Source organism: Pseudorca crassidens, chromosome 14 (genome assembly GCF_039906515.1).
Source record: "Pseudorca crassidens isolate mPseCra1 chromosome 14, mPseCra1.hap1, whole genome shotgun sequence".
NCBI lineage: Eukaryota > Metazoa > Chordata > Mammalia > Artiodactyla > Delphinidae > Pseudorca > Pseudorca crassidens.
This window is the reverse complement of record NC_090309.1, coordinates 57,100,085-57,127,280: the sequence shown is the minus strand read 5'-3', so window position 1 is coordinate 57,127,280 and position 27,196 is coordinate 57,100,085. Positions and strand designations below refer to the sequence as shown.

The window sequence follows — 27,196 nt, the reverse complement described above, 5'->3', positions numbered from 1 at the left end:
ATTATTTATATAACTTAGAAAAATAAAAACATTTCTAAAAATGCCAAAGTTTGGAAACGGATTGCAAGATCCAATTCCTATACTTTAATGAACTTTCTTCAGTTGACATCTGTAAGATTTTATTCAAGAAAAATGTTAAAATTGTTTTTTAAGTTATTAAAAAAAATTTTTTTAAGTTATTTAACTTTTAAATAAAAGTTTGTGATTTATGCTTTGACCAGAAATTATACCAGGTGGAATAAACAGCTACCCTACCTGTTCCACTGTCAATAATCCATCAGGAGATTCTGGCACAGACCGCATGGGTAGAAGCTGGCACAGTGAGCCTAACAGTAAAGCGACTTCCTTCATGCTTCTCCAACAACATACCAGCACCATCTGAGCAGTTACGTCACATGTTTTTCCTTCTTTACCTTAAAAAAAAAAAAAAAAAAACTATTGCAACACTAGGCACTTGATTACTCACATCCCAGGTTTCTTAGAACAAGCTTATTCATAATTTCCCCAAGAATAATCTGCTTGAACAAACCAATTTGGCATATGCTATATTTATTCAGGAGAAAATAACTAACATTTGTTGGGAATGTGTTATGGGTAGGAATCACAGTATTTTATTTAATATACTATATTCAAAATAAATTTAAAAATAAAACACAATATTATTCTAAAACCGAAGTCTAACCTTTGGAAGTTAATGAAACAAACTCTTCCTGCCTCTCAGTTATCCATAAAATATGACTATAATAAATGTATTTTATTATTTGTTTTGGTGAGGGTGGCTGCTATGTCAGTAAAAGAATAGGATACGACTTTTCTTTCAAAGGAAAATACAAATTCTCTTTCAAAATATATTTAAATTCCACGGTCAATTAGCTATAAGAATCCTTACTCTCTTCTTCTAGCTTTAGAAATATTTTAGTACTGACATTAAAAAAAAAATCCAAAAGAAGCTATTAAATTTAAAATGTAAGTTAACAAAATAAACTTTTTAACGTAATCCCATTTGTCTTTTAAAAGGCCACTAAACTCAAAGGATAAATGTACATACACTTAAATACATAAAATTGGTCTGAAATGATGTATACTAAAGAGGGATGAAGTAGGATTGAGGAGGAAATAAGAAAATGAAAGAAAACAAAATTAATTTGTTTTTAATTCATATTTATCTCTGTATTATTTGAAACTATTACAAGCATACATTTGTGTTATTTTGTGTAATTAAAAAAAAAAATCATAAAGAGAAATTTTTACAAGACAATATCCCCATCTAGTGGAGAATGTAGAATATGTTATAAATAAATAAGATATTACTGCTTCTGATGACTTTTTACAGCATTATAGAAAATTATAAAAGAACTAATGAGAAAACAAACAGTAAGAATTTGAATTCTGGAGGCCTGGTACAACAGAGCAGCTCACATTTCTCTGAGTCATAAATTTGTTTCCTTAAAAGGCTGTTTGACTGACTACGAGGACTCTCACAACATCAAACCATAGTGCTGGGAGAAGCAGACTGCTCCCCAAACCCAAGTTCACTGTGCATCACTGTTCCTACATCACCTGGCTGTCAAGACAGGTTTCAGTACTCAAAGGCTTTTTGCTGAAGCACCTTATACACTGCACTGGTGAACACCATTTTCTGGTAAAGTCTTATAAACTCATTCCCCAAAATAAATCATTTATAAGCTCAAAAAAGACTTTATTTTCTAGAAGTGTACTACACACATTTGCAGCCTCTGATTTACTATAGAAAAAGAGCATTTTGCACATTTTATTTGTCGCTTAAATACTGACTACAATGCTGATTTTATATATACCTTTGATTTCTGCAGAAGTATCAATATTCGGTACACTGGCACTCAAGTCCTCCAAATCAAAGCTATCACATTCTTTCAAAATTTTAGCTCGATTGAAATAATCATTAGTATCTCGGGGCTGAATCTCATTCAAAATCGTCTGCAAGCGGCTTGCTGACTCTGAGGGAGAGAGATGAGATTATGTAAAACCCCAGTTCCACATCACATGAAGACGTCCCTCGCGGGTATTTGCCCTCAAAAATTTTGTAATTTTCAGGGCTTCCCTGGTGGCGCAGTGGTTGAGAGTCCGCCTGCTGATGCAGGGGACACAGGTTCGTGCCCTGGTCTGGGAGGATCCCACATGCCGCGGAGCGGCTGGCCCCGTGAGCCATGGCCGCTGGGCCTGCGCGTCCGGAGCCTGTGCTCCGCAACGGTGAGAGGCCCGCGTACAGCCAAAGAAAAATTTTCTAATTTTCAGTACTTGATAATTAGCACTATAAGAAGGGACTCACAGGATGGATAATGTGAAAATTATTTATATAAGGTCTTCATGACACTTGAGTGTACTTTCAAAATATGGTGAATATTTTAAATAGGATGAAGATTGGACAAAAAAGCACAACAGAAACTGTCCATAGACAAAGGCTGCCATCTCCCTTACATTGCTTTTCTCAGTGTTGTCTAAGAATCTCAAATACAGTGCTCAAATAGATGAAGGAAGAGCAATAAATTTCAATGAATTTTGTTTTAAGAGGTAAGAAACCCCACTACCAACAAAAATAATCTTTTATGGCCCAGGAATACCATGAAAACTCCATATTTGGCTTTGAAATGAATAAGTAATATACTGCTTTCTAAGTTAGATTTCCAGTCCTAGTATTATATTAAAATTCATTTTTATTTCTTAGTAAGCACTCGCTGGATTAGGAAATGTAAACTTCACGAATGCAAGACTTTGTTCACTGCTCAACTGCTAGTACCTAGAACAGAAACTGGGTCATGGCAGAGGTTCAGTAACATGGGCTGAAGGAATTTATGGATGACTAGGTAATAAAGAGCTAGGCAGGCTCAGATTTTGAAAGAAAATAACAACAGGTAATCATCTAAAACCAATTAACAAATCAAAGAATGGGTTACTTACTGTATACCTATTATACACACTTATATTTTAGGTATTATGGGAAATACAAAGACCCAAACTGGTATCATAATGGTTCAGCCAACATCTTATGTTCACTTGTGGCTTCCATGAAATTTTGCCAAAAACAAATTTTGATAGCCACGAGAAAGTAACACTGGCCCAAAAAGAAACCATAGAAAGATTAAGAAAAAAGAGAGGGGTAACCAGAATAAAATTTTAAGAACCATTTTTGTGGCTTTCAGGGGAGACTTTTTTCAAAGAATTCAGAATGCATGGCAGATAACATGGGAAAGACATAAGAAAAATGGAGACAACCAGAGGAAAAAAGGCAAAATTAAGGAAAAGTTAGTGGACCATAGACAGTTTTTGAGACTGACAGATATTTTAAAACTTTAATAACAAACAAAATTTTAGCATACTCTGAAGGCCCTACCCACAACTGGTGACAAACATTCAAGATTTCTCACCCAAAATATATTGGTATGGCCTGATCCAAATATTAGCGATCAGACTGGATGTTCTTTATTCCTATGCACTGTTTAAGTAGGAAAACTAAACCAACAAATTTTAGTATTTAGACTATCAGTCAAAATAAATCTATAACTGTATCTTAGTATCATGAACCACCACCAACCTTCCAACTCATTTTTAGTGGAGAACAAAACGTAACATTTTCTATGCAACCACACAACTCTAGATTAGTTTAATTATCGGCCCAAAGTATTGTATTGTATGATGCAGTGTGTGTTTATGATTTACTCAGTATGTTTTTAATAGAAGCCTCTCATTTGCACTCCAAAATGCATTCACCAACTTTACTTCAACACCAAAATATAAATTTACTTCATGATTTTCTAGGTGTTCAAAGGAACGTTCATGTTAGTATATACCTTTAACGGCCAATCCCTTCTGGCCTGTTGTAGTACAGATCCAGTAATCCCCTCACACTGTCCCTCTCCATCCCACCTGGGATCCGCAACCATCAACATCGTCTGCAGCTGACATCCAACCACCAACATCGTCAGGGCTCCTCCTTCTGATGTATCGCCAGGAGGTCAACAGTAGCCTAACACTAAGTCATAATGCCTACGTCATTCACCTCACTTCACCTCATCACACAGGCATTTTATCATCTCACATCAACACAAGAAAAAGGGTGAGCACAATGTGGTAAGATTTTTTGAGAGAAACAGAGAGAGACCACATTCACATAACTTTTATTACAGTATACTGTTATAATTATTCTGTTATTATTGGTTATCATTGTTAATCTCTTACTGTGCCTAATCTATAAATTAAATTTTAACATAAGTATGTATGTATAGGAAAAAACACAGTCTGTATAGGGTTTGGTACTATCTGCACTGTCAGGCATCCACTGGGGGTCCTGGATCATATAGCCCTCAGATTAAGAGGGAACTGCTGTATACACATACCACCAAGGGCGTCCCAGGCACTGAATTTAGTTCCTATACTTTCAGGAATTGTTCATTCATTCTAACAACTATTGATAGTGTACCTCCTTCTGCCAGGCACTGTGCTAAGCACAAGGGAGGAAAACAGACAAGATTCCTGTTAAACTGCAACAACTCCATGAAGGAGAAATCTATGAGAAAGGGAGAATGCTAAGAGACAAGACTGGCAAGGTAGCAGGAGCAAAACTATTACAGGACCTGGTCACTAACGTATTTTAAATAAAAAGGAAGAGGGGGTGGGCAGAGCACAGGGTTAAGTAAAGATTATGTGTAACATGATAGATTATATGACTAGAAAAGATTACTTTGGATGTGGTAAAAAGGAAATGGAAGGAGATAAAAGGAGATGTGGGGAAACAAGAGAGGATAAAAGCCTACAGTAAGGTAAGAAGATGCAGATAAAAGAAAAAGAGATTTGAAAGCTATTTAAGGGGCACCACTGAAAGAACGTGGAGACAGGCTAGATATAAGGAGCAAAGGGGAGATGTCAAGCAGCCCTAGGCTCCTGACTTGCATAAACAGGTCTCTGGTAGGGCCATTTGCAAAAATACAAGAGTTGGGAAGGAAAAGACAGATGAAAGTTCATGAGTTCGGTTTTGGGCATTTTGACTATCTCCTCCAATTTTTTTTTTTTTTTAAATTAAATGGTCTTTGTATGTCCAATGGTCTTTGCCTATTCAGATTTCTAACAAGTTGCCTTCTCTGACTGAACCCCATCAACTTCTCTCTAATTTTTATACTGCCTGCCAGAATACAACCCTGGTAGGTTGTATTCTGAAATGATATATTATAAAACCCAATTCATCCCAGAAGAGGAAGTACCTTGCTGATCACCTGGCTATTTATTTATTTTGGTTATTTTTTCATAGTTAAAAATATTACTAAAAAGGCAGAAATATCACTAGTCATAATAATAATTTCTTTTCCCCCTATTTAGCCTCTGTATCTCTCTGAAGAAATGATTAGGGGAAAAAACATAGTAATTCTAGCTTTCTTCATTTACTGACCTGCATCAGTGTCCATGGGGATGAGGCCTTCTGGGGAGGAGCTCTGAATAACTGGAGACACCACGGCGGAAAGCCTGTAGGACGTCACAAGGAGCTTCTCCACCACGGGTCTCCACTCATTCACCAACTGCAGGCTGCTGCAACAAAGACATTAGGGTAGTTTACACTAAGAGCAAAAATCACATTTTCAAGATGAAATTAATAGACAAAAGGGGTCAAAAGAATTTGGGTTTCAAAATCGTGCAATCTATAAAATATTTAAGACATAAAAATATGTGTATATATGTATTTTTTTAAATAAAGTTATTTATTTATTTATCTTTGGCTGTGTTGGGTCTTTGCTGCTGTACACGGGCTTTCTCTAGTTGCGGTGAGCGGCGGCTACTCTTCGTTGCAGTGCGTGGGCTTCTCATTGCAGTGGCTTCTCTTGTTTCAGAGCACGGGCTCTAGGCGCACAGGCTTCAGTAGTTGTGGCTCGTGGGCTTCAGTAGTTGTGGCTCACGGGCTCTAGAGCACAGGCTCAGTAGTTGTGGCACACGGGCTCAGTTGCTCCGCAGCATGTGGGATCTTCCCGGACCAGGGCTCAAACCTGTATCCCCTGCATTGGCAGGCAGATTCTTAACCACTGCACCACCAGGGAAGCCCTATATGTACATTTTAAAATCTAATTTTTAATTACCTTTAAGGCAATATGTTCCTTTCCCAGGACACATTCCAATAAGTGTTTAAAGCTCAGAAGTGAGTACTGAGGAAAGAGCGGGGGGGATATACTTACTTTAGAGCTAGCTTCCGCAAAGCTCCTGTTATACAGTGGACCCGCCCGTACATTGGAAACGATGCTGCTGCCTGAAGCAGAGAATTTTCAGCCCGAGATACTTCTTCCTCAAGATTTTCCAACAAGCATTTGATAACTAGAAAAAGCAAAAAAACCCACCAAAACCCACCAAAATAACGCCAGTTTAAAAACACATTTACAAATTTGTACACAGCAGAACAGTTTCCACGAAAGCACCCAACTCAGTTGAACTTTATACTAGAGGTTTTTGAATGAAAAAAGAGATCTTTCAAGGTTATCCAGCCTGTTCTCCATTTCCAGTTAAGGTAGTACTGTGTCTTTGCCCTAACTTCCTGGATCCATTTACAGCATTCATTCTGGATCATTTCTCCTAGACATCCTCTACCTGGGTTAACAGACCCCAGGCCTATGTGCCATGTGCTATTTGGACAGATTTTAAAAAACAATGGCTTTACTGATCTATTACTCATATACCATACAATTTATACACTTAAAGTGTACAAGTCAAGGATTTTTAGGATATTCACAGCTATGTGCAACCACCACCACAGTCAATTTTAGAACATTCTCATCCTCCCCCCCTCAAAAAAGTCTCACCCATTATCAGTCACTCCCCTCCCTGCACCTCTCACCTTCCCCAGTCCTAGGCAACCACTTAAGCATTTTCTGCCTATTCTGGACATACCATATAAATGGAATCATACAATATGTGGCTTCTTTCAAAGTTCATCCATGTTGTAGCATATATTAATATTTCATTACTTTTAACAGCTCAGTAACAGTCCATTGTATGGATATACCACCTTTTATTTATCCATTTATCAGATGATGGACATGTGAGTTGTTTCCACTTTTTGGCTATTAAGAATCATGCTGCTATGAACATTCATGCACAAGTTTTTGTCTGGACATAGTTTTCATTTTTCTTAAGTATATGACCATTATGGACTGAATGTTTGTGTGTCCCTGCTTGCCCCCCCCCCGCAAATTCATGCTGAAACCCTCACCCTCAATGCAAAGAAATTTAAAGGTGGAATCTTTAGGAAGTAATCAAGTTTAGCTGAGTCATGAGGGTGGGACCCCCAGGATGGGATTAGTGTCCTTATAAGAAGAGGAAGACAGACCAGAGCTTACTCTCTCCTCCATGTGAGCACAGACTGAGACGGCTGCTGTTACAAACTAGGAAAAGGGTTCTCACCAGGAACCAAATCTGTTGGCACCTTAATCTTAACCTTCCCAGCGTCCAGAAGTGTGAGAAATAAATGCCTATTGTTTAAGCCACCCACTTTACGGTATCTTGTTATAGCAGCCTGAGCTGATTAAGACAATGCCCAAGAGAGGAACTGTGGAGTCATATGGTAATTATATGTTTAACCTTTCAAGAAACTACCAGATTGTTTTCCAAAGGGGCCAGACCATTCTACATTCCCATCAACAGTGTATAGGAGGGACTTCCCTAGTGGTCCAGTGGGTAAGAATCTGCACTCCCAATGCAGGGGGCCCAGGTTCGATCCCTAGTCGGGGAACTAGATCTCACATGCATGCAGCATATGGCATGCAACTAAGAGTTCACATGCCACAACTAAGAAGACTGCATGCCACAACTAAGACCTGGCACAGCAGAACGGAGAGAGGGAGAAAGCGAGGGAGGGAGGGAAGAAGGAAGGAAGGAAAACATAGGGCAGTAATTACATGGTAGGAGGAGGGAGCTAGGATAAAGAAGAGGCTTCAAAGTTATGGGTGCTGTTGTATCAATACTTCTTAAGCTGAGTGTTATTACCTAGCTTGGGGACAGAACTTGTGAAATTTTTATATTATTACTATTTAAATCCTATATATTTAAATATTCTTTGTATGTTTGAAATATTTCAAAAAGTTTAAAAATGTCTTAAATTTGAAAGGCTTTACATGAAGTATGAACTCCCCAGTTCACCCCAATTGCAGACCTCTTCTTATCATCTTATCGGGGTCTCCTCTGGAATCCAGCCCTGAAGCAATTAGAGTTCGGCACATGTCATGTTCCATGGCACTGTCATCTCTCTATCCCCAGCTCTATGGCCACATTTCCACCAGAACTATCCATGGCCTCCTAATTTTCTCCCATTATTAGTTCTCTTTTTCATGGCTTTTTCTACTATCTTGGAGAGAATAATTGTCAACTCTCTTTCAACATCTGACCTCTGTTTTGTTTAATAAAAATCTCTACCTATCCTTATTTATAGCACAATTCCAAAATGAAGATTTACTAGGATAAAATTAACTACATGAACCCCCAACAAATATTTGTTTAAAATCATTAGATCTAAACCAACTCAGACCCTAGGTTTTGGAACTGGCTATATGGGAAGAGTAAAAGGCAAGGGTATGACAGCCAGTTAAAACATAAACCCCAACAGACAAAGGAACTCTGCTCTATATAGAATTAACAAAGATGATTTGGCTATAGTCATAGTAAAATTTCTGTAGAAAAAAAGTACATTTTTGGTAGAGAAAGAGGTCTTATTTAAATAAAAGCTCTATTAATGTACATTTGCATATGTACTTATTTAACGTGAATCCTCTATTTAGACGCAATATAGTTGAGTAAACTATTTATTTGAAAAGGAGAAATTCATGATATACTTATATGCTGGTAAACTACAAAGCTGGTAAACTCTTAAATAAAAAAAAAAACCACAAAGTGCTTAACCATTAGATAGTCCAACCATATTAACAGTGAAGAAAGTAAGATATTGGTTTTGATAAATAAGAGCAAAAGGTCATTTACTCAATACGAACCTATTAATGTGTTACTTTCCACCAGAGCAGCAGACTTATCCCCATCTCCACATGCAACCCGCTGAGTTTTTAAGTAAGCAGACAGAGATGACGGCAGAGCGTTCTGCCAGATTAAGAAGTTCAGTAGGTAGGAAGCTGTTACACAGTCATATGGTTTGGTGCTTGTGCTGAGCTCCAGTGCTGCCTGGAATAAGCCTTGTAGTTTCTCTGAATCCTAGGATAAAGCAGAGACTCAGTCATTATCACTTAAACATTTCTTTAATTTGAAGGAATAACACATATTTATGCCACACAACTGACAACCGATACGAACATTAATTCTCTGAATATAGGCTGGAGTTTGTTTTTTTTTTAGGCTGCGCCAAGTGGCACGCGGGATCTTAGTTCCCCTGCATTGGAAGTTCAGAGTCTTAACCACTGGACTGCCAGGGAAGTCCGGATAAAGCTTTTTTTTTTAAGTACCTCTTTCTTCAGCAAAAGTATACTTTTTCCTGTAGAAATTCTGCTATACTATAACCAGATCATCTTCGTTATTTCTATATAGCCCAGAGTTCTTCTGTATGTCAAGATTTGTTTTACTGGGAGTCATGCTCCTGCCTTTCTCCCCACCCCCTTCCCATACAGCTAGTTCAATGGAGAAAAATACACATACATATGAAAATACAAATTCACCAGGCTGTTCCTAGCAAAGCTCCATGTATATGTGTGAAAAATAAAGTGATAACATCAACCTCAGAAATTCTGCATTAGAGCTCCCACACCTATATCTCATCTAAACATGCACTCACACAGCCTGTCCTCAAGAAGACAGAACAAAGGGCAGTTCACTGTAATACACATGGAAAGGTACAGGGCTGAGGACAGGAGACATGGATCCTAGTCCCAACTCCACAGTTGACAAGTTGCATGTTCACCACACTGGAACCTAGGGTTTCGTTGCTCAACAATATTGATTCTACTAGGATTATCTCATAACTGTCTAATATAAGGGAAAAAATCATTATCTAGGTATACCAATATTTAATAATGTCTTCTAATATCAAATAATAGACTCAAATATCAGCCTATTGCTATTTAAATTCTTTGCTATTTGCTGTTTAATTTCCTATGACCTAAAAAACTGAAAGACAGTGGCTAAAACTCAAATCTAAATAAATATTAGAAAGAATCAATTAAGCATCTCAACGATTTTTTGTAACTGACAGTTAAGTCCCTAAACTAACCAACCAGTTAGTAAGAAACAAAATAAATAGCCTTTGGAATCTAAAAGAGCATCTTTGTTCTATCATCTCAGGTCAATCAAAATATAAAGACCTTGGATATGTAGCTCCACAAGAAAGAAGGGCAAGAGACTAGGTGAGTAGTAAAGTCATATATTAGAAAGATATGCCATCAAAATATGAATATACAGATCCTTAGAGAGATTAGGCTAGCATTCAAAAAATGTTTTCAAGTTAGCTATATTAAAAAAGTTAATTACATATTACATAGGGTATACCCAAAGAAAGACTTTGAAAATATAATACATAACTAATATTTTAAAATCTTGAATTTAAAATCTTCAATCTGGGACCATTTACTAATACACAAGCCAGACCAGATATATAACTACCAGAATCCTATCGCAAGCTATATGTGCTACTAAGTTTCCTGAATTCTTTAAGTTGTGTCTATATACCAAGCATGTGTTTATCAAATTAGATACACAGAGCCCCCCTGAGGGGCCTTCATAGTCCATGTAAGGACCAGGTCTTTCATATAGGTGCCATAATATATACCTTTCCCCACTCCAGATACTCTCAAAATACTAGCCAGGAATGAGGCATAGTTATACATACGATACGAAGCTACAGTGAGATGAATGGTAAGAGGCGAGGGTTGGTGGAAGGGGAAACAGAGAAAGAGAAAGCATCTTCTTTAAAAATGCTTATAAAGTACAAAAGTTAGCAGCCTAAGTACCAAAGAAGTTTCTGCACATCAGGGCACCTGAAAGACCACCAGGATAGGTGGACACCAGGGAGCAACTTTCAATGTGAACCCAAGTCAGAAATGTTTGAGATTTTGCAATGCCGTCCAGAAGCAGTGGTAACAGACACCTTAGGCTCTCTGACATGTGCTCCGACAGAATCCCACTGCATCTACAAACTGCCATACCTAAACAGAGCCAAATAGCTAGAGCCCAGACCATGGCTCAGCTCCCACCCCTAAAGGCTCCCGTGGCCTGTATACAGCTCCAACAGGGAGCCACAGCAAAGCTCTAGAGCCAGTGACCTGACAGCTGCTGGTGACCTCAGTGCCCCAGAATAAGCTTCAAGGGTAGAGCCAAGTACCAGGGTCTCCTGAAGACCCATCCCCAAGCTTTGCCTTCACCCCTGAGACCATCTTTGATTCTCACCCCATGGTGGGAAGTGCAAGGCATCAGGAAGAGCATGGGGGCTGGGGATGGGGTACAACACCCAGGGAGAAAAATGCTGTTAACCTCAAGTACTCTGAGTTTCAGTCTCAGTTTAGCTATTACTTGTTGGAAGATCAGAAACATGTTCTCTACCTCATTTACACTAAGCTTCCCAGTCTACCATGCAGGGTGATTATCTAAAAAAAAAATCAAGTTACTGTAAGTGATGTGTTTTGATCGAATATTAACATGTCCAAGGGAACTGGGGAGACCACAGTTAACTGAAATCTACCAATAATCTTGTAAACAATAAAACCTACTGCCTCCTACACCTCCCTTTTTATCAAAACAATTTTTTTTAAAAAAGCAAAGATCACTGATTTGGATTTTGTTTCTCTTACAATATTTCCTCCTTCCCCACTACCCATCCCTACCTTCTCCATTCCACTACGTGCAACAGGAGAGGTATTAATGATAACTGAAACAGAAGATTTAGTAAGAAGGCAGATGCAAAGAGCCTGGACAATCCACAGACTGCTTTAACTGCTGCTAAGATAGAAAGTTTTCATGCATACACCACATTTACACTAACAGAAGAAAAGTCCAAATACCTGAAATTGTACAAATGTTTTTGGTAACTTCATTAGAAGATCAAATGCTAAAATTTTCACTTCTTCAAAAGTGCCAGTTAAACATTCCATTAGCGTTTGGAAACGACCAACATCAATATCATGACTCAGCTGATATACTGTTTGGACTCTACCTAAAAATTTAAAAAAAAAAATTTTTTTGAAGTGAACAGCAGGAAAAGGAAATCAACATTTTGAAATTATGTGTCCAAATTTATAGAAAATTAGTGTAAGAACTCACACCTTATATTTTACCCACAACAGCGTAAAAAAATTTCCAATAATTTATTTACTAAAATGATAAAATAATAAGTATTACAATTCTACAAATAGGAAATATTTTTCAATAACCACTTTTAAAAATTGAAGAATAGTTCCTATACAATGTTAGTTTCAGGTGTACACCAAAGTGATTCAGATATATATATTTACACACACACACACACACACACACACACACACACACTCCTTTTCAGATTCTTTTCCATTATAGGTTATTACAAGATATTGAATATAGTTCCCTGTGTTATACTGTAGGTCCCTGTTATTTATCCATTTGATATGTAGTAGTAGTATGTATACATTAATCGTAATCGCCCCCCCTGCACCCCACTAGCCCCTTTGCTAACCATAAGTTTGTTTTTTTTGTCTGTGTCTCTTTCTGCTTTGTAAATAAGTTCATTTGTATCATTTTTTAAGATTCCACATATAATTGACATCATATTTGTCCTTCTCTGACTTCACTTAATACGATAATATCTAGGTTCACCCATGTTGCTGCAAATGGCATTATTTCTTTCCTTTTTATGGCTGAGTAGTATTCCATTGTGTGTGTGTGTGTGTGTGTGTGTGTGTGTGTGTGTGTATGTCTATGTACACACACACCACATCTTCTTTATTCATTCGTTAATGGGCATTTAGGTTGTTTCCAAGTCTTGTTATTGTAAACAGTACTGCTGTGAACACTGAGGTGTATGTATCTTTTTGAATTAGAGTTTTTGTCACTTCCCGATATATACCCAGGAGTGGGATTGCAGGATCATATGGTAGGTCTATTTTTAGTTTTTTAAGGAATCTCCATACTGTTCTCCATAGTGGCTGCACCAATTTATATTCCCACCAACAGTATAGGAGGGTTCCTTTTTCTCCACACTCTCTCCAGCATTCATTATCTGTAGACCTTTTAATGATGGCCATTCTAACTGGTGTTAGGTGATACCTCATTGTAGTAGTTTTTTTTGCCACACCAAAAAAAATCCTGGGCTTGCAGGATCTTAGTTCCCTGAGGCGGGATCGAACCCAGGCCCCCTGCAGTGGAGGCGCAGAGTCTTAACCACTGGACTGCCAGGGAATTCCTGCTCATTGTAGTTTTTGTTGTTGTTGTTGTTGCTGTTGTTGCTGTTTGCGGTACGCAGGCCTCTCACTGTTGTGGTCTCTCCTGTTGCGGAGCACAGGCTCCGGACGTGCAGGCTCAGCGGCCATGACTCACAGGCCCAGCCACTCCGCGGCATGTGGGATCTTCCTGGACCGGGGCACGAACCCGTGTCCCCTACATCGGCAGGCAGACTCTCAACCCCTGCGCCACCAGGGAAGCCCTCATTGTAGTTTTGATTTGCATTCCTCTAATAATTAGTGACACTGAGAATCTTTTCATGTGTCAGTTGGCCATCTGTATGTCTTCTTTGAAGAAATGTCTATTTAGGTCTTCTGCCCATTTTTTGATTGAGTTGTTTGTTTTTTTGACATTAAGCTATATGAGCTGTTTGTATATTTTGGAAATTAATCCCTTGGCTGTAGCATCGTTTGCAAATATTTTCTCCCAGTCTGTAAGTTGTCCTTTCATTTTGTTTGTGGTTTCCTTTGTTGTGCAAAAGCTTTTAAGTTTAAATAGGTTCCATTTGTTTATTTGTTTTTATTTCCATTACTCTAGGAGATGGACCCATAAAATATCGCTGCAATTTATGTCAAAGAGTGTTCTGCTAATGCTTTCCTCTAAGAGTTTTATAGTATCCAGTCTTATATTTAGGTTTTTAATCCATTTTGAGTTTATTTTTGTATATGGTGTTAGAGAATGTTCTAATTTCTTTCTTTTACGTGTAGCTGTCCAGTTTTCCCAGCACCACTTATTGAAGAGAATGTCTTTTCTCCACTGTATATTCTTGCCTCCTTTGTTGCAGATTAACTGACCATAAGTGAATCAGTTTATTTCTGGGCTTTTTATCCTGTTCCATTGATCTATGTGTCTGTTTTTGTGCCAGTACCATACTTTTTTGATGACTGTAGCTTTGTAGTATAGTCTGAAGTCAGGAAAAGTGATTCCTCCAGCTCTATTCTTCTTTCTCAAGATTGTTTTGGCTGTTCGGGGGTCTTTCATGTTTTCATACAAACTTAAAAATTTTTTATTCTAGTACTGTGAAAAATGCCATTGGTAATTTGGTAGGGATTGTACTGAATCTGTAGACTGCCTTGGGTATTATGGTCATTTCAACATTATTCATTCTTCCAATCCAAGAACATGGTGTATCTTTCCATCAGTTTGTGTCATCTTCAATTTCTTTCATCAGTGTCTTACAGTTTTGGGGGGTATAGGTCTTTTGCCTACTTAGGTAGGTTTATTCCTAGGTATTTTACCCTTTTTGATACAATGATAAATGGGATTGTTTCCTTAATTTCTCTTTCTGATATTTCACTGTTTGTGTATAGAAATACAACAGATTTCTGTATATTAATTTTGTATCCTGCAACTTTACCAAATTCATTGATGAGCTCTAGCAGTTTTCAGGTAGCATCTTTAGGATTTTCTATGTATAGCAACATGTCATCTGCAAACAGTAACAGTCTTACTTCTTTTCCAATTTGGATTCCTTTTATTTCTTTTTCTTTTTCTGACTGCTGTGGCTAGGACTTCCAAAACTATGTTGAATAAAAGTGGCGAGAGTGGGCATCCTTGTCTTGCTCCTGATCTTAGAGGAAATGCTTTTTGCGTTTCACCATTGAGTATGATGTTAGCTGTGGGTCCATCATATATGGCCTTTATTATGTTGAGGTATGTTCTCTCTATGCCTACTTTCTGAAGAGTTTTTATCATAAAAGTTTTACCATAAAAACAAAAGGGGGGAAAATAAGACCTACAAAAACAAATCCAAAACAATTAATAAAATGGCAATAAGAACATATCAATAATTACCTTAAATGTAAATGGACTAAATGCTCGAACCAAAAGACACAGACTGGCTGAATGGATACAAAAACAGGACCCATATATATGCTGCCTATGAGAAACTCATACAGATCTAGAGACACATACAGACTGAAAGTGAGGGGATAGAAAAACGTATTCCACATGAATGGAAATCAAAAGAAAGCCAGAGTAGCAATACTAGCATCAGATAAAATAGACTTTAAAATAAAGACTGTCACAAGAGACAAAGAAGGACACTACATAATGATCAAAGGATCAATCCAAGAAGGAGATATAACAACGGTAAATATATATGCACCCAATATTGGAGCACCTCAATATATAAGGCAAATGTTAACAGACATAAAAGGAGAAATTGGCAGTAACACAATAATAGTGGGGGACTTTAACACCTCACTTACATCAATGGACAGATTATCCAGAAAGAAAATCAATAAGGAAACACAGGACTTAAATGACACATTAGACCACATGGACTTCATTGATATTTAAAGAGCATTCCATCCGAAAGAAGCAGAGTCCACATTCTTTTCAAGAGTACATGGAACATTCTCCAGGATAAATTACATGCTAGGCCACAAAGCAAGCCTTGGTAAATTTAAGAAAACTGAAATCATATCAAGCATCTTTTCTGACCACAACGTTATAAGGCTAGAAATCAACTACAAGAAAAACACTGCAAAATTCAAACACATAGAGGCTAAACAATATGCTACTAAACAACCAATGGATCACTGAAGAAATCAAAAAATACCTAGAGACAAACGAAAGGAAATAAGTAGTTTTTAAAGATTTGTTTAAAACTATTTCATTCTCTTTCAAAAAGTTATATATTATTATACAAGATACCTAAGTTATTTTTCAAATAAACAAGTACAAACAAATAAATTCAGGAATACATCTTTTAAAAAAACCTTCATAAACTTTCTTATCCTAGAATCCAAAGGCCTACCATGTCTTAGGTGAACTGACATAGAATAATCAATACAATGACATATCCTTTAAATAATTTAAAAATCTGCCTGTTTGATTTGAATCTTATTCAAATACATAGTTTTCCCTAGGCATCCATTCAACTACATGTATTACTTGCACTTAGGTTTGGTTGACTGAAAGAATCAGAGTGGAGGATGGAAGAGGAGGCAGTGATGTAAACAAAACAGAATGTGGGCCTCCCTGGTGGTGCAGTGGTTGAGGGTCCGCCTGCCAATGCAGGGGACGTGGGTTCGTGCCCCGGTCCGGGAGAATCCCACGTGCCGTGGAGCGGCTGGGCCCGTGAGCCATGGCCGCTGGGCCTGCGCGTCCAGAGCCTGTGCTCCGCGGCAGGAGAGGGGCCCGTGTACCGCAAAAAAAAAAAAACAAAAAAAACCCCAGAATGTTAGGTCTCCCTCAAATAAATACCCGAGTAGGTTGATTACTCTGTGAATTTCCTATTATAACACAGATAAACATAATTGATGGATAAGTTGAGGTATCTGCATTGCCCATAGTCTATTATAAAAATATTACCCCCAATTTTTTTTTGTTTCTTTGTTTTTTTTGTTGTTGTTGTTTGTTTTTTTTTTTGTGGTACGCGGGCCTCTCACTGTTCTGGCCTCTCCCGTTGCGGAGCACAGGCTCCGGACGCTCAGGCTCAGCGGCCATGGCTCACAGGCCCAGCCGCTCCGTGGCATGTGGGATCTTCCCAGACCGGGGCATGAACCCGTGTCCCCTGCATTGGCAGGTGGACTCTCAACCACTGCGCCACCAGGGAAGCCCCAGTTTTTTTTTTAATAAAGATTGACTGTTACAAAAAAAAAAAAAAAGGTTAAAATTACTATCAATATGGAATAATCATTTCAGTGTTTAATATACAAATGTGTGAACAGGTTGATTTTTTAAAGTAACATTTACATTATTAACCATTGAAATAAACGATTATATTTATTGAAAAAAAAAAAAGACATATCCTAATACCATTCCTGGGCATCAACAGTAAAGAAGGAATCTTTTTGCCATTCAGGCAAAAAGTTCAATTCATCTACAACGTGGAAAAAATCAGGCTGGCTTCACTCTTTGCCACAGCAGTATGTAGTGCTAGAAGAGAGTGGAGCAATGCTTACCAAATCCTTAGGGAGAAAAGGGGTGATGAAAATCTACATATCAAAATCCCATTCCAGTATCAAGTATAACAGCAATATAAACATTTTTGAATGTGCAAGAAATTAAGAACTACATTTTCCCAAAAGCTCTTCTCAAAAAAAGATGACTTTCAACCAACAAAGAAATTAACAGAAAAACTATCACTAAAGAATGATGACAGTCACCAAATCTATTTAATTCTTAAGGCTAAGAGTAAACCTATGGGAATAAGGATTTCATAGCAGGATGTGAAGAACCTTTAACATTTAATGAATTAACCCCTCGTAATACCTGAAAACATTTCTATGCTTAATTAGAGGAATGTTGCTCAATATAAATCAGCATGTGAATTCATTTAATCTTAACTCGCAAGTTAGTCCAACCCTGTGAAATTCATAGGGCAAGCAAATGAAGTTTTTGTCACTTCAATCACACCTCTGCTCAAATCTGCCTCTTCTTTTCCAATTCGGACACCTTTCATTTCTTTTTCTTACCTAATTCCTCTGGCTAAAACTTCTGGTACAACGGTGAATAGCAGCAGTGAAAGTAAGCATCTGTGTCTTGCTCCTGATCATAGGGGAGGAACTTTCGGTCTTTCACCATTGAATATGGTGTTGTCTATGGGCTTTTCATGAGTGTCCTTTATCATAATGAGGAAGTTCTCTTCTATTCCTAGTTTGCTAAGTGTTTATTTGTCTAAAAGGGTGTGGAATTTTGTCAATACTTTTTCTCCATTGAGATTATCATGTTTTTTTTTTCTTTTGTTCTAATGTAGTGCATTACATTTACTATATTTTCTTATGCTGAAACACCCTTGTGTTCCTGGGATAAATTCCACTTACTTAGTCATGGTATATAATACTTTTAATATGCTGTTGGATTTGGTTTTCTAGCATTTTCTTGAGAATTTCTGCACCTATATTTATATAAGATACAGCTGTAGTTTTCTTGTGGTATCAGAGTGATGCTGGCTTCATAGAATGAGTTAGGAAATGTTCCTTCCTCCAATTTTTTTGAAGTTTGAGAAGGAACGGCATTAATTCTTCTTTAAATGTTTGGCAGAATATACCAATGAAGCCACTCCCCTTGGACTTTTCTTTGCTGAGAGCTTTTCTTTTGAGAGGCTTTTGACTCCATCTCTTTATTTGTTATAGGTCTGTTCAAATTTTCTACTTCTTGAGTCGGCAATTTGTATATTACTAGGAATTTGTCCATTTCATGTAGGTTACCTAATTTATCAGAAATACAATATAATTGTTCACAGTACTGTCTTATAACCTTTTTTATTTCTGTAAAGTCAGCAGAAATGTCTCTAATTTTATTTCTGATTTTAGTGATTTACATCTTTTTTTTATTCTTAGTATAGCTAAAACTTTGTCAACTTTGTTGATCTTAAAAAAAAACAACAACTTCTGGTTTTGCTGATTCTCTGTATTGTTTTTCTATTCTCTATTTCATTTATCTCCATTCTCCCCATTCTAATCTTTATTACTTCCTTCTTTCTGTAACTGTGGGGTAAGTATGCTCTTCTTTTTCTAATTCCATGAGGTGTAAAGTTAGGTTATTCATTTGAGATCTTTTTGTCTTACATAATGTAGGCATTTACAGTTATATAAATCTCTCTATTAGCAGTGCTTTTGCTTCATCCTATAAGTTTTGGTAAGTTGTGTTTTTGTTTTCTTTCCTCTCAAAGTATTTTCTAATTTCCCCTTTGACCCATTGGTTAGTTAAGAGCTCTGCTCAAATTGGAAGCCTTCTCTGACACGATTGTATGAAAGAGCTATTACTCCCAAACTCCCAGGCACTCTATACTTCCCTGCACTTTTCTTCTTGAAATATTTTTTCATACTACTTATCTCCATCTGAAATTCTACGTATCACTTGTTGACTTACTTAGTCTGTCTATCTTCACTAAAGTCTAAGCTCTAAAATGGGAAGCACTCTGTTTTGTATACTGTGTATCCTTGGCACTAAATAATTTGTTGAACAAGCCCATTTTTTTTTGTTTTGTTTTGTTTTTTGCGGTACGCGGGCCTCTCACTGTTGTGGCCTCTCCCGTTGCAGAGCACAGGCTCCGGACGCGCAGGCTCAGCGGCCATGGCTCACGGGCCCAGCCGCTCCGCGACACGTGGGATCTTCCCGGACCGGGGCACGAACCCACGTCCCCTGCATCGGCAGGCGGACTCTCAACCACTGCGCCACCAGGGAAGCCCTGAACAAGCCCTTTTAATCTAATTGTGGAATCCAATTTTTCACCATGAATATTGTGACATTTTATTCCAAATGAGAAAAATGTATGTGGCTTATTCTTCTTGAACTAGGACATACTTGAGGAAAGGCAAAAGCCATTTTAACTAATCCCAAATCACAGTCTTTCTATAAAATAATATAAAAACCTACATTAGTATTCTTGAGATAAAGATGAAGAATGAGTTTACATTTCCTATCCTGTATTTTTCAGTCATGCTTCTTTAGCCTCCTTTACAGTTAATGGGTACAGTATGGTTTGCTCTATTTACATTACTTCCCAGTTGTTTAATTAACATCATTACTGTGCCATCAGTCAATGCCCAATTATACATGACTCATTCATTAGAAAGATGACACAGGTTTTTCACTTTTAAAGTATATTTAAATATATTAAACTATTCTCTCAATTGAAAAATTACCAGTATAATTCAGCCTAGATATTTCCCATACAGCTAGGTGTTAACTATAAATATAGGAATGCACAGAAAACTTTTTGTTAAATGGATAATCAATCACTCTCAGGTAAAACCTTATTTTCTAAATTCAGTTGTAGTACCACTGAAATTCCCTAAACTGATGGGTATTCCTGTATTCATTTTCTGTGGATGCTGTAACATATTACCATGACCTTGGTGGCTTAAAACCACATAAATTTATTTTCTCACAGTTCTGGAAGCCAGAAGTCTGAAATCAAGGTGTCTGTAGGGCCATGCTCTCTCTCAAGTCTCTAAGGGAGAATTCATTCCTCGTCTCTTTCAGCTTCTGGTGGCTGCCAGCATTCCCTGGCTTATAGCCACAGCATGCCAATCTCTATCACCACTGTCACAATGACTCCTCCTTTTCTTTTTGTCACATTTCCCTCTGCCTCCCTCTTACAATGCCACTTGCAGTGGCATTAAGGCCCATCCAGATAATCCAAGATTATCTCATTTTAAGATCTTTAACTTAATCATATCTTAAAAAACCCCTAAATAAGTAAGGTGTTATTTATTTATTTATTTTTGTGTGTGTGTGTGGTACGCGGGCCTCTCACTGTTGTGGCCTCTTCCATTGCGGAGCACAGGCTCCAGATGCGCAGGCTCAGCGGCCATGGCTCACAGGCCCAGCCACTCCGCAGCATGTGGGATCTTCCCGGACCAGGGCATGAACCTGTGTCCCCCGCATCGGCAGGCGGACTCTCAACCACTGCACCACCAGGGAAGCCCAATAAGTAAGGTTTAAATAAGTAAGGTTCACTCTCACAAGTTCTAAGGATTTGGTACGGGTTTCTTTTGGAGGTCATTTTTTGTCCTACTACACTTACTTAATCAGGTGATCCAATTTATCAAGAATAATGGGACAAACTAACATCATGTATCTCCTGTTACCATGCCCTGAGAAAGAAACTATATCACCTATGCAGTATTCCTGCCAAAAATGCATAACATGAAACAAGTCATAAGAAAACAATCAGACAAACCCAAACTGAGATACATTCTTCCAAAATGTTAATGTCATGAAATAAGAAAATTTCCAAATTGAAAGAAGTTCAAGATGCATAACAATTAAATGCAATGTGTGACCTTAGACTGGTTCCTGGATTGTGGGGAAAAAATTTTTTTCTACAAAAAGCCACTTATTAGGACAACTGGTACAATTTGAATATGGATTGTATATTAGATAACAGCATTGTATCAACATTAATTCCTGAATTTGATCATTGTGTTATGGTTAGAAAATTAATGAGAGGGCTTCCCTGGTGGCACAGTGGCTAAGAATCCGCCTGCCAATGCAGGGGACACGGGTTCGAGCCCTGGTTCAGGAAGATCCCACATGCCGCGGAGCAACTAAGCCCGTGCGCCACAACTACTGAGTCTGCGCTCTAGGGCCCACGAGCCACAACTACTGAACCCGAGTGCCACAACTACTGAAGCCCATGCGCCTAGAGCCCATGCTCCAAAACAAGAGAAGCCACCGCAATGAGAAGCCCACACACCGCAACCAAGAGTAGCCCCCTCTCTCCGCAACTAGAGAAAAGCCTGCACACAGCAATGAAGACCCAACGCAGCCAAAAATAAAACAAATTTTTTAAAGAAAGAAAATTAATGAGAGAGAAACAGTGAGGTAAAGCAAATATTGCAAAATAACTTATGAATCTAAGTAGAGGGTTCATGGCTGAACTATTCTTGAAACTTTGTTTGTTCACTGAACTATTCTTGAAACTTTGCTGTTAGTTTCAACTTTTTCAAAACAAAAACTTGAAAAAACTGGTTTTCTTCAAATGAAGCAAGTCTGTATTAACAGCAAATAACTGCCAAAAAATTATACTTTGCCTAAAAATTTAAACTAAAAAAAACAGTCCAACTATAAAGTTCCCTGGTCCTTTGGCCATTCCCTCCAAAAGAGCAGTACATTTTCCTGTTCGTCCACCGTCAAGCAAGACTGAGCACAAACAAGAAATCATCATTAAAATACACATACATTCATGTATGGAGATAAAAAGAATCATTTCTTGTCAAAAAGGAAAATAAGGGCTTCCCTGGTGGTGCAGTGGTTGGGAATCCGCCTGCCAATGCAGGGGACACGGGTTCGAGCCCTGGTCCGGGAAGAACCCACATGCTGCGGAGCAGCTGAGCCCTGTGCGACACAACTACTGAGCCTGTGCTCTAGAGCCCGCGAGCCACAATTGCTGAAGCCCGTGCATCTGGAGCCTGTGCTCCGCAGCGGGAGAGGCCACTGCAATGAGGGGCCCATGCAGTGCAGTGAAGAGTAGCCCCCGCTCGCAGCAACTAGGGAAAGCCTGCGTGCATTAATGAAGACACAACACAGCCAAAAATAAATAAATAAATATTTTTAAAAAAAGGAAAATAAAACAACGCAAAGAAAGAAGTTAAATATTCATCCTGTTGAGTACCCCACAGAGGAGATACAAAGGGTATGATTAAACCAGAATGCCTGGAAATGACATCCTTATATTGTCTTTCCAAAACCAGATTCAGACTTATGAAACAGACAGCATATAAGGGAAACCACATTTTAACCACAGAGACTCACTGAGGAATGTTATACATAAGAGAAACTATTATTATTTTAATTTTTTAAACTTAGAGAACAGATTGGGCACTATCCTAAAATAGCAACATACAAATTAAAGGAATGAGGGCAGCAGCTCATCTCATAATAAGCATAATCCATGAAAACTCTAGTTTCGGGTCAGCAAATAACAATCACTGTAAAGTTTCTCTCCCTTATGCCCCTTACTGGCAAATTGAATTATGTCCAAATAAGAATTATATAATGAGACTTACACCTTCGATAAGAATCTAAACAAAAGACAACAAACCTGAAACTTCAAGTAAAACAAAATATTGAAAAAGTATGTTTTGCAAGAAAACAAATACTTTCCCCAAACATGATTGAAAACTTACCTTCTGGCACAGGAAAAACTTCAGCTATTGAGCCTAAAATGGTTAAAGCTGAAAATCTAGTTGGGTAGGAAGAGCCAGGAAATAATGCTTCAAAAAGACTGTTGCAAATGGATGACATGAAATTCTAAAAAAGAAAAATTACAGTAAATATAATTGAGCTAACTCACAATAGGTTATCTTGAAAGTATCACTACTATTACTCTGAAGAGTGATATTTTTTCTAATTTAGAGAGAAAAGATTTTTTAAAACAATATTAGTTGTTCACTTTGCTTGACAATTCAGATTGGCACCCTTGACCATGAGCTCATGACTTCAGTGAACCCTATCTTTGTAGAGTCAACAAGAAGTACAGAAGAAAACGAAAACACTAATTTAAAGAGATATGTGTGCCCCCATGTTCACTGCAGCATTATTTACAACAGTCAAGATATAGAAACAACATAAGTGTCCAAGGATGGATAAACAGATAAATAAATCAGACAGAAAAAGACAAAGACTTAATGATCTCTCTTTTATATAGAATTAAAAAATTAAAAACAAAAACCAACCTCATAAATACAGAGAACAGACTGGTGGCTGCCAGGGCTCGGGTGGGGGAGGACTTGGAAAAATGGGTGAATAGAGTCAAAAGATACAAACTTCCAGATATAAAATAAAATAAATAGGCCATGGGCTGTAATGTATAGTAGAGGGACTATAGTTAATACTACTACATTGTATATTTGAAAGTTGCTAAGAAAAAAAACTTTTTCTAACTTTGTATGGTGACAAATGTTAACTAGACTTAATGTGGTAATCATGTCCCAATATATACAAATGTCTAACCACTGTGTTGTACACCTGAAACTATTATGTCAATTATACCTGATTTAAGTTAAAAAAACAACAACAACAAAAAGTACAATTCTAAATGTAGTCCAGACCAGAAAAAACATTTTTCTGGTGAAAACATGATCCATTCTGCCCTGACTTGTGTTAAAGTTGTATGAATATTGATTTTCTTCACTAGAAGTATTCAGGCATCAAAGGTATATATACTTTTTTTTAAAGTTTTAAAATGACCAAAGACGTATCCAATATATACTACTTGATACATTTGATAAATACTTGGTATCTGGCTATAATGACATATTTCATGACAAAGATCTAGCTATTCCACTGTCTTCTATCTGCCTCTCTGAGACTCCTATTCTACCTTTCTGTTTATACAAATGATTAGAAATGAAAACTTTTAGTAAAATGCAATAAAAAAAAGCAATGTGGGAAATAGTTTATCCAGGATAAAGTCTTCTTCCTCTAATTAAAAATAATAATAATTTCTCCATAAGACCAAAGGAAAAACATATAAGGAAAAGCGATTCTCAAGCCTCTCATACACTGCTATGCCCTGACAACATATATTTGTAACTAAGCAGCATATAAGCAGCCCTAGTCCCAACCATCTTTAGATAGGATTCCTGCATTCATTTCCTTGGTTAAGGACATACAATCTTGGGGATTTATCCTGTAGGCCCTTATAAGCCCTAAGTAAGAGTTTACTAGTTTATTAATTCTATTGGGTTTCAAAGGAATAGGGTAGTTATTGAAAATATCCCAGTTAAACTAGTGTTAATTATAAATGAGTAGTATAGTATTCACATTAAATGGCAACAAGTTCATCCTTTAGGATTTATCTTATCCTAACTGCACTGTCAATTGTATTTTCAGATATAGTTGTTCTTTCCCTCAACCAGACTGTAACCACAATGGAGGCAGGAACCACAATTTAGACATTTATGTCCTGAACACACTGTACTACACACATAGTAAGGGCTCAATATATGCTCTAGTCCCTTTTAATGTCCTTGGTGAGGATTCCAGATACCATGGCCTAGCATTCAAAACTCTCTGCTACCCATCCCCAAATTGATTTTCTAACTCATTTCCCATTATTCAATTCCTCTGTCCGGGGACTTCCCTGGTGGTACAGTGGTTAAGAATTTGTCTTCCAATGCAGGGGACACGAGTTCGATCCCTCACTGGGGAACTAAGATCCCACATGCCGTGGAACTCGCATGCTGCAACAACTGAGCCCGAGTGCTCTAGAGCCCACGTGCCACAACTAGAGAGATCGTGTACTCTAGAGCCCACATACCACAATGAGAGAGAAGCCTGCACGCCACAAGAGCCTGCGCACTGCAACGAAAGATCCTGCATGCTGCAACTAAGACCCGACACAGCCAAATAAATAAATAAATATTTTTTTAAAAAACAAAGAGTTAAAAAAAAAAAAGGACTCTGTGCTTCCAATGCAAGGGGCATGGGTTTGATCCCTGGTTGGGGGACTAAGATCCCACATACTGTGGGGCGTGGCCAAAAAAAAAAATCCTCTGTCCCTCAGGTATCTTATATGTCATTCATACTAGTGAATTCACCATTCTCCAAATTTTCCCTGTACTGTCTTACCTCCAAGCCTTCCCTCAAGCTGGTACTAGGGAAGAAACTATTCCGATTTGGTTGTCCAGAGCAGATATAGATTGTAGTCAGGCTCTACCACTTCCTGGCTGAGGACCCTTGGATAGTTTGCTCATTCAACTTTTCCAAGCTTCACTTATCTGACTTGTTAAGTGAGGATAATAATGCCCATCTCACAGTTTCATTATTAAAGATTAAAGGAGAACACAGATCTAAAGCATTTTATACTTGAAAGTACTCTAGCTAACATTTTTAAGTACTCTATTATACTAGAGTATGAAATAACCTCCTTCACTAGACTAGAAGACACCTTTTCCCACTCATAGCCTTCTCTTCTCCCAGCACTTAGTCTGTTGACTGGCACTGAGTCCACCACACACCGCACACGACACCCACTATTCTAATGACGATGATACAACAGTTCCGAAGTTGCAACCTCCAAAAGCCACAAGAGCCTACAGGTGGGAGAAAATATCAGAACTATGAGACTGACTCAGATCAAGACTCTAAAGGACTAGTTTTCAAAAAATATATATTCATAAGCAAAACGAAGAAACCACGCATACATGAAAATTCAGAATGTCACACCACAAAATCAGTTTTGTGTTTCTAAGTACCTAATTGAGATTTCACAAATGTCATTTTATCCCCTGCAAAAAGAAGCAAGGTGTTTCTGAGATCATCTAGCAATGATCTAAAAAGGGCTAAAACATAACTGTTACACACACACAGTAAATGCTCTGTACTCTAGTTACTTTTAATGATGCCCAGGAAGGCTTTTTAGAGTGATCTAGAGTTTGCAAAGAACATTTCTTGTTTAATCCTCAAAACTAACCATTTAACAGAGGTTACTCATCCCACTTATAGCTAAGTAGACTCATGAAAGTAAGCCAAGTAGTCAGTGGCAGAATTGTTACTGATCACGTCCTTCAAGTTTAGGTTGTGACTTTCTCATCTTTTGTTGTTGAGACTTTACGAAGATGAAGCTGATTTCAGCTTTGTATAGGAATGTTCTTCTTTAGATGATTTTTAACCTTTAGTAGGTAGTAAGTATAGTATGGTTCCAATATATCACTTATTATACTTGTTTCCCTAAATGAAATAAAATAGATGAGCTCTGTCCTCTATCTGGGTCTTAGGAGAAAATAAGCATCTGCTTCTGAAAGATTTGGAGTAAGAAACCAGTGAAAGCTCATTCTGTTCCGATGGGACAGAAATTGAAGGTGGTCAAGCTGAGCCCTGGCCCAGACTGGAGCTGCTATAACTGGGGATCCATCCATGACATTAACCTGGTGGCCTGAAATCCAGTCCTATTCTTCAAGTTCACTCCAAAAAACAGGATAGAGAGGAAGCTCTGTAACTGGACCATGGGCCAGGAGTCACAAACATCAAGCTACTGTTAAATCATGTTAGATGAAAGGGGAAACACACTCAGATGCAGCAGTCATCTACCACGGGGAGGGGTGGAGGAATCAGGGCTGCCAATTACCTTTTTTTAAAGTACTAAATTCATCTGGCTCACATAAGCTGTAAAACATCGAGGTTAGCTCATGAATGTTATTCTATTTTTTTAACATCTTTATTGGAATATAATTGCTTTACAATAGTGTTAGTTTCTGCTGTATAACAAAGTGAATCAGCTATACATATACATATGTCCCCATATCTCCTTGCTCTTGTGTCTCCCTCCCACCCTCCCTATCCCACCCCTCTAGGTGGTCACAAAGCACCGAGCTGATCTCCC

General features: G+C 37.9%; 1 protein-coding gene across 4 annotated transcripts in view; it reads right to left on the bottom strand.

Moving 5' to 3' along the window:
• Positions 1-27,196, bottom strand: part of THADA (THADA armadillo repeat containing) — a 314,473-nt gene that overhangs the window by 257,858 nt on the left and 29,419 nt on the right. For 3 of the 4 annotated variants that reach the window (XM_067703121.1, XM_067703125.1, XM_067703124.1), the window contains 7 exons: positions 22,998-23,121; positions 12,000-12,151; positions 8,994-9,207; positions 6,195-6,330; positions 5,420-5,556; positions 1,818-1,976; positions 256-413 (listed from right to left, as the gene is read on the bottom strand). In XM_067703121.1, the coding sequence (XP_067559222.1) occupies positions 256-413; positions 1,818-1,976; positions 5,420-5,556; positions 6,195-6,330; positions 8,994-9,207; positions 12,000-12,151; positions 22,998-23,121 (1,080 nt within the window). The remainder of the gene's footprint in view (positions 1-255; positions 414-1,817; positions 1,977-5,419; positions 5,557-6,194; positions 6,331-8,993; positions 9,208-11,999; positions 12,152-22,997; positions 23,122-27,196) is intronic. The other variant, XM_067703123.1, reaches the window with a different exon arrangement.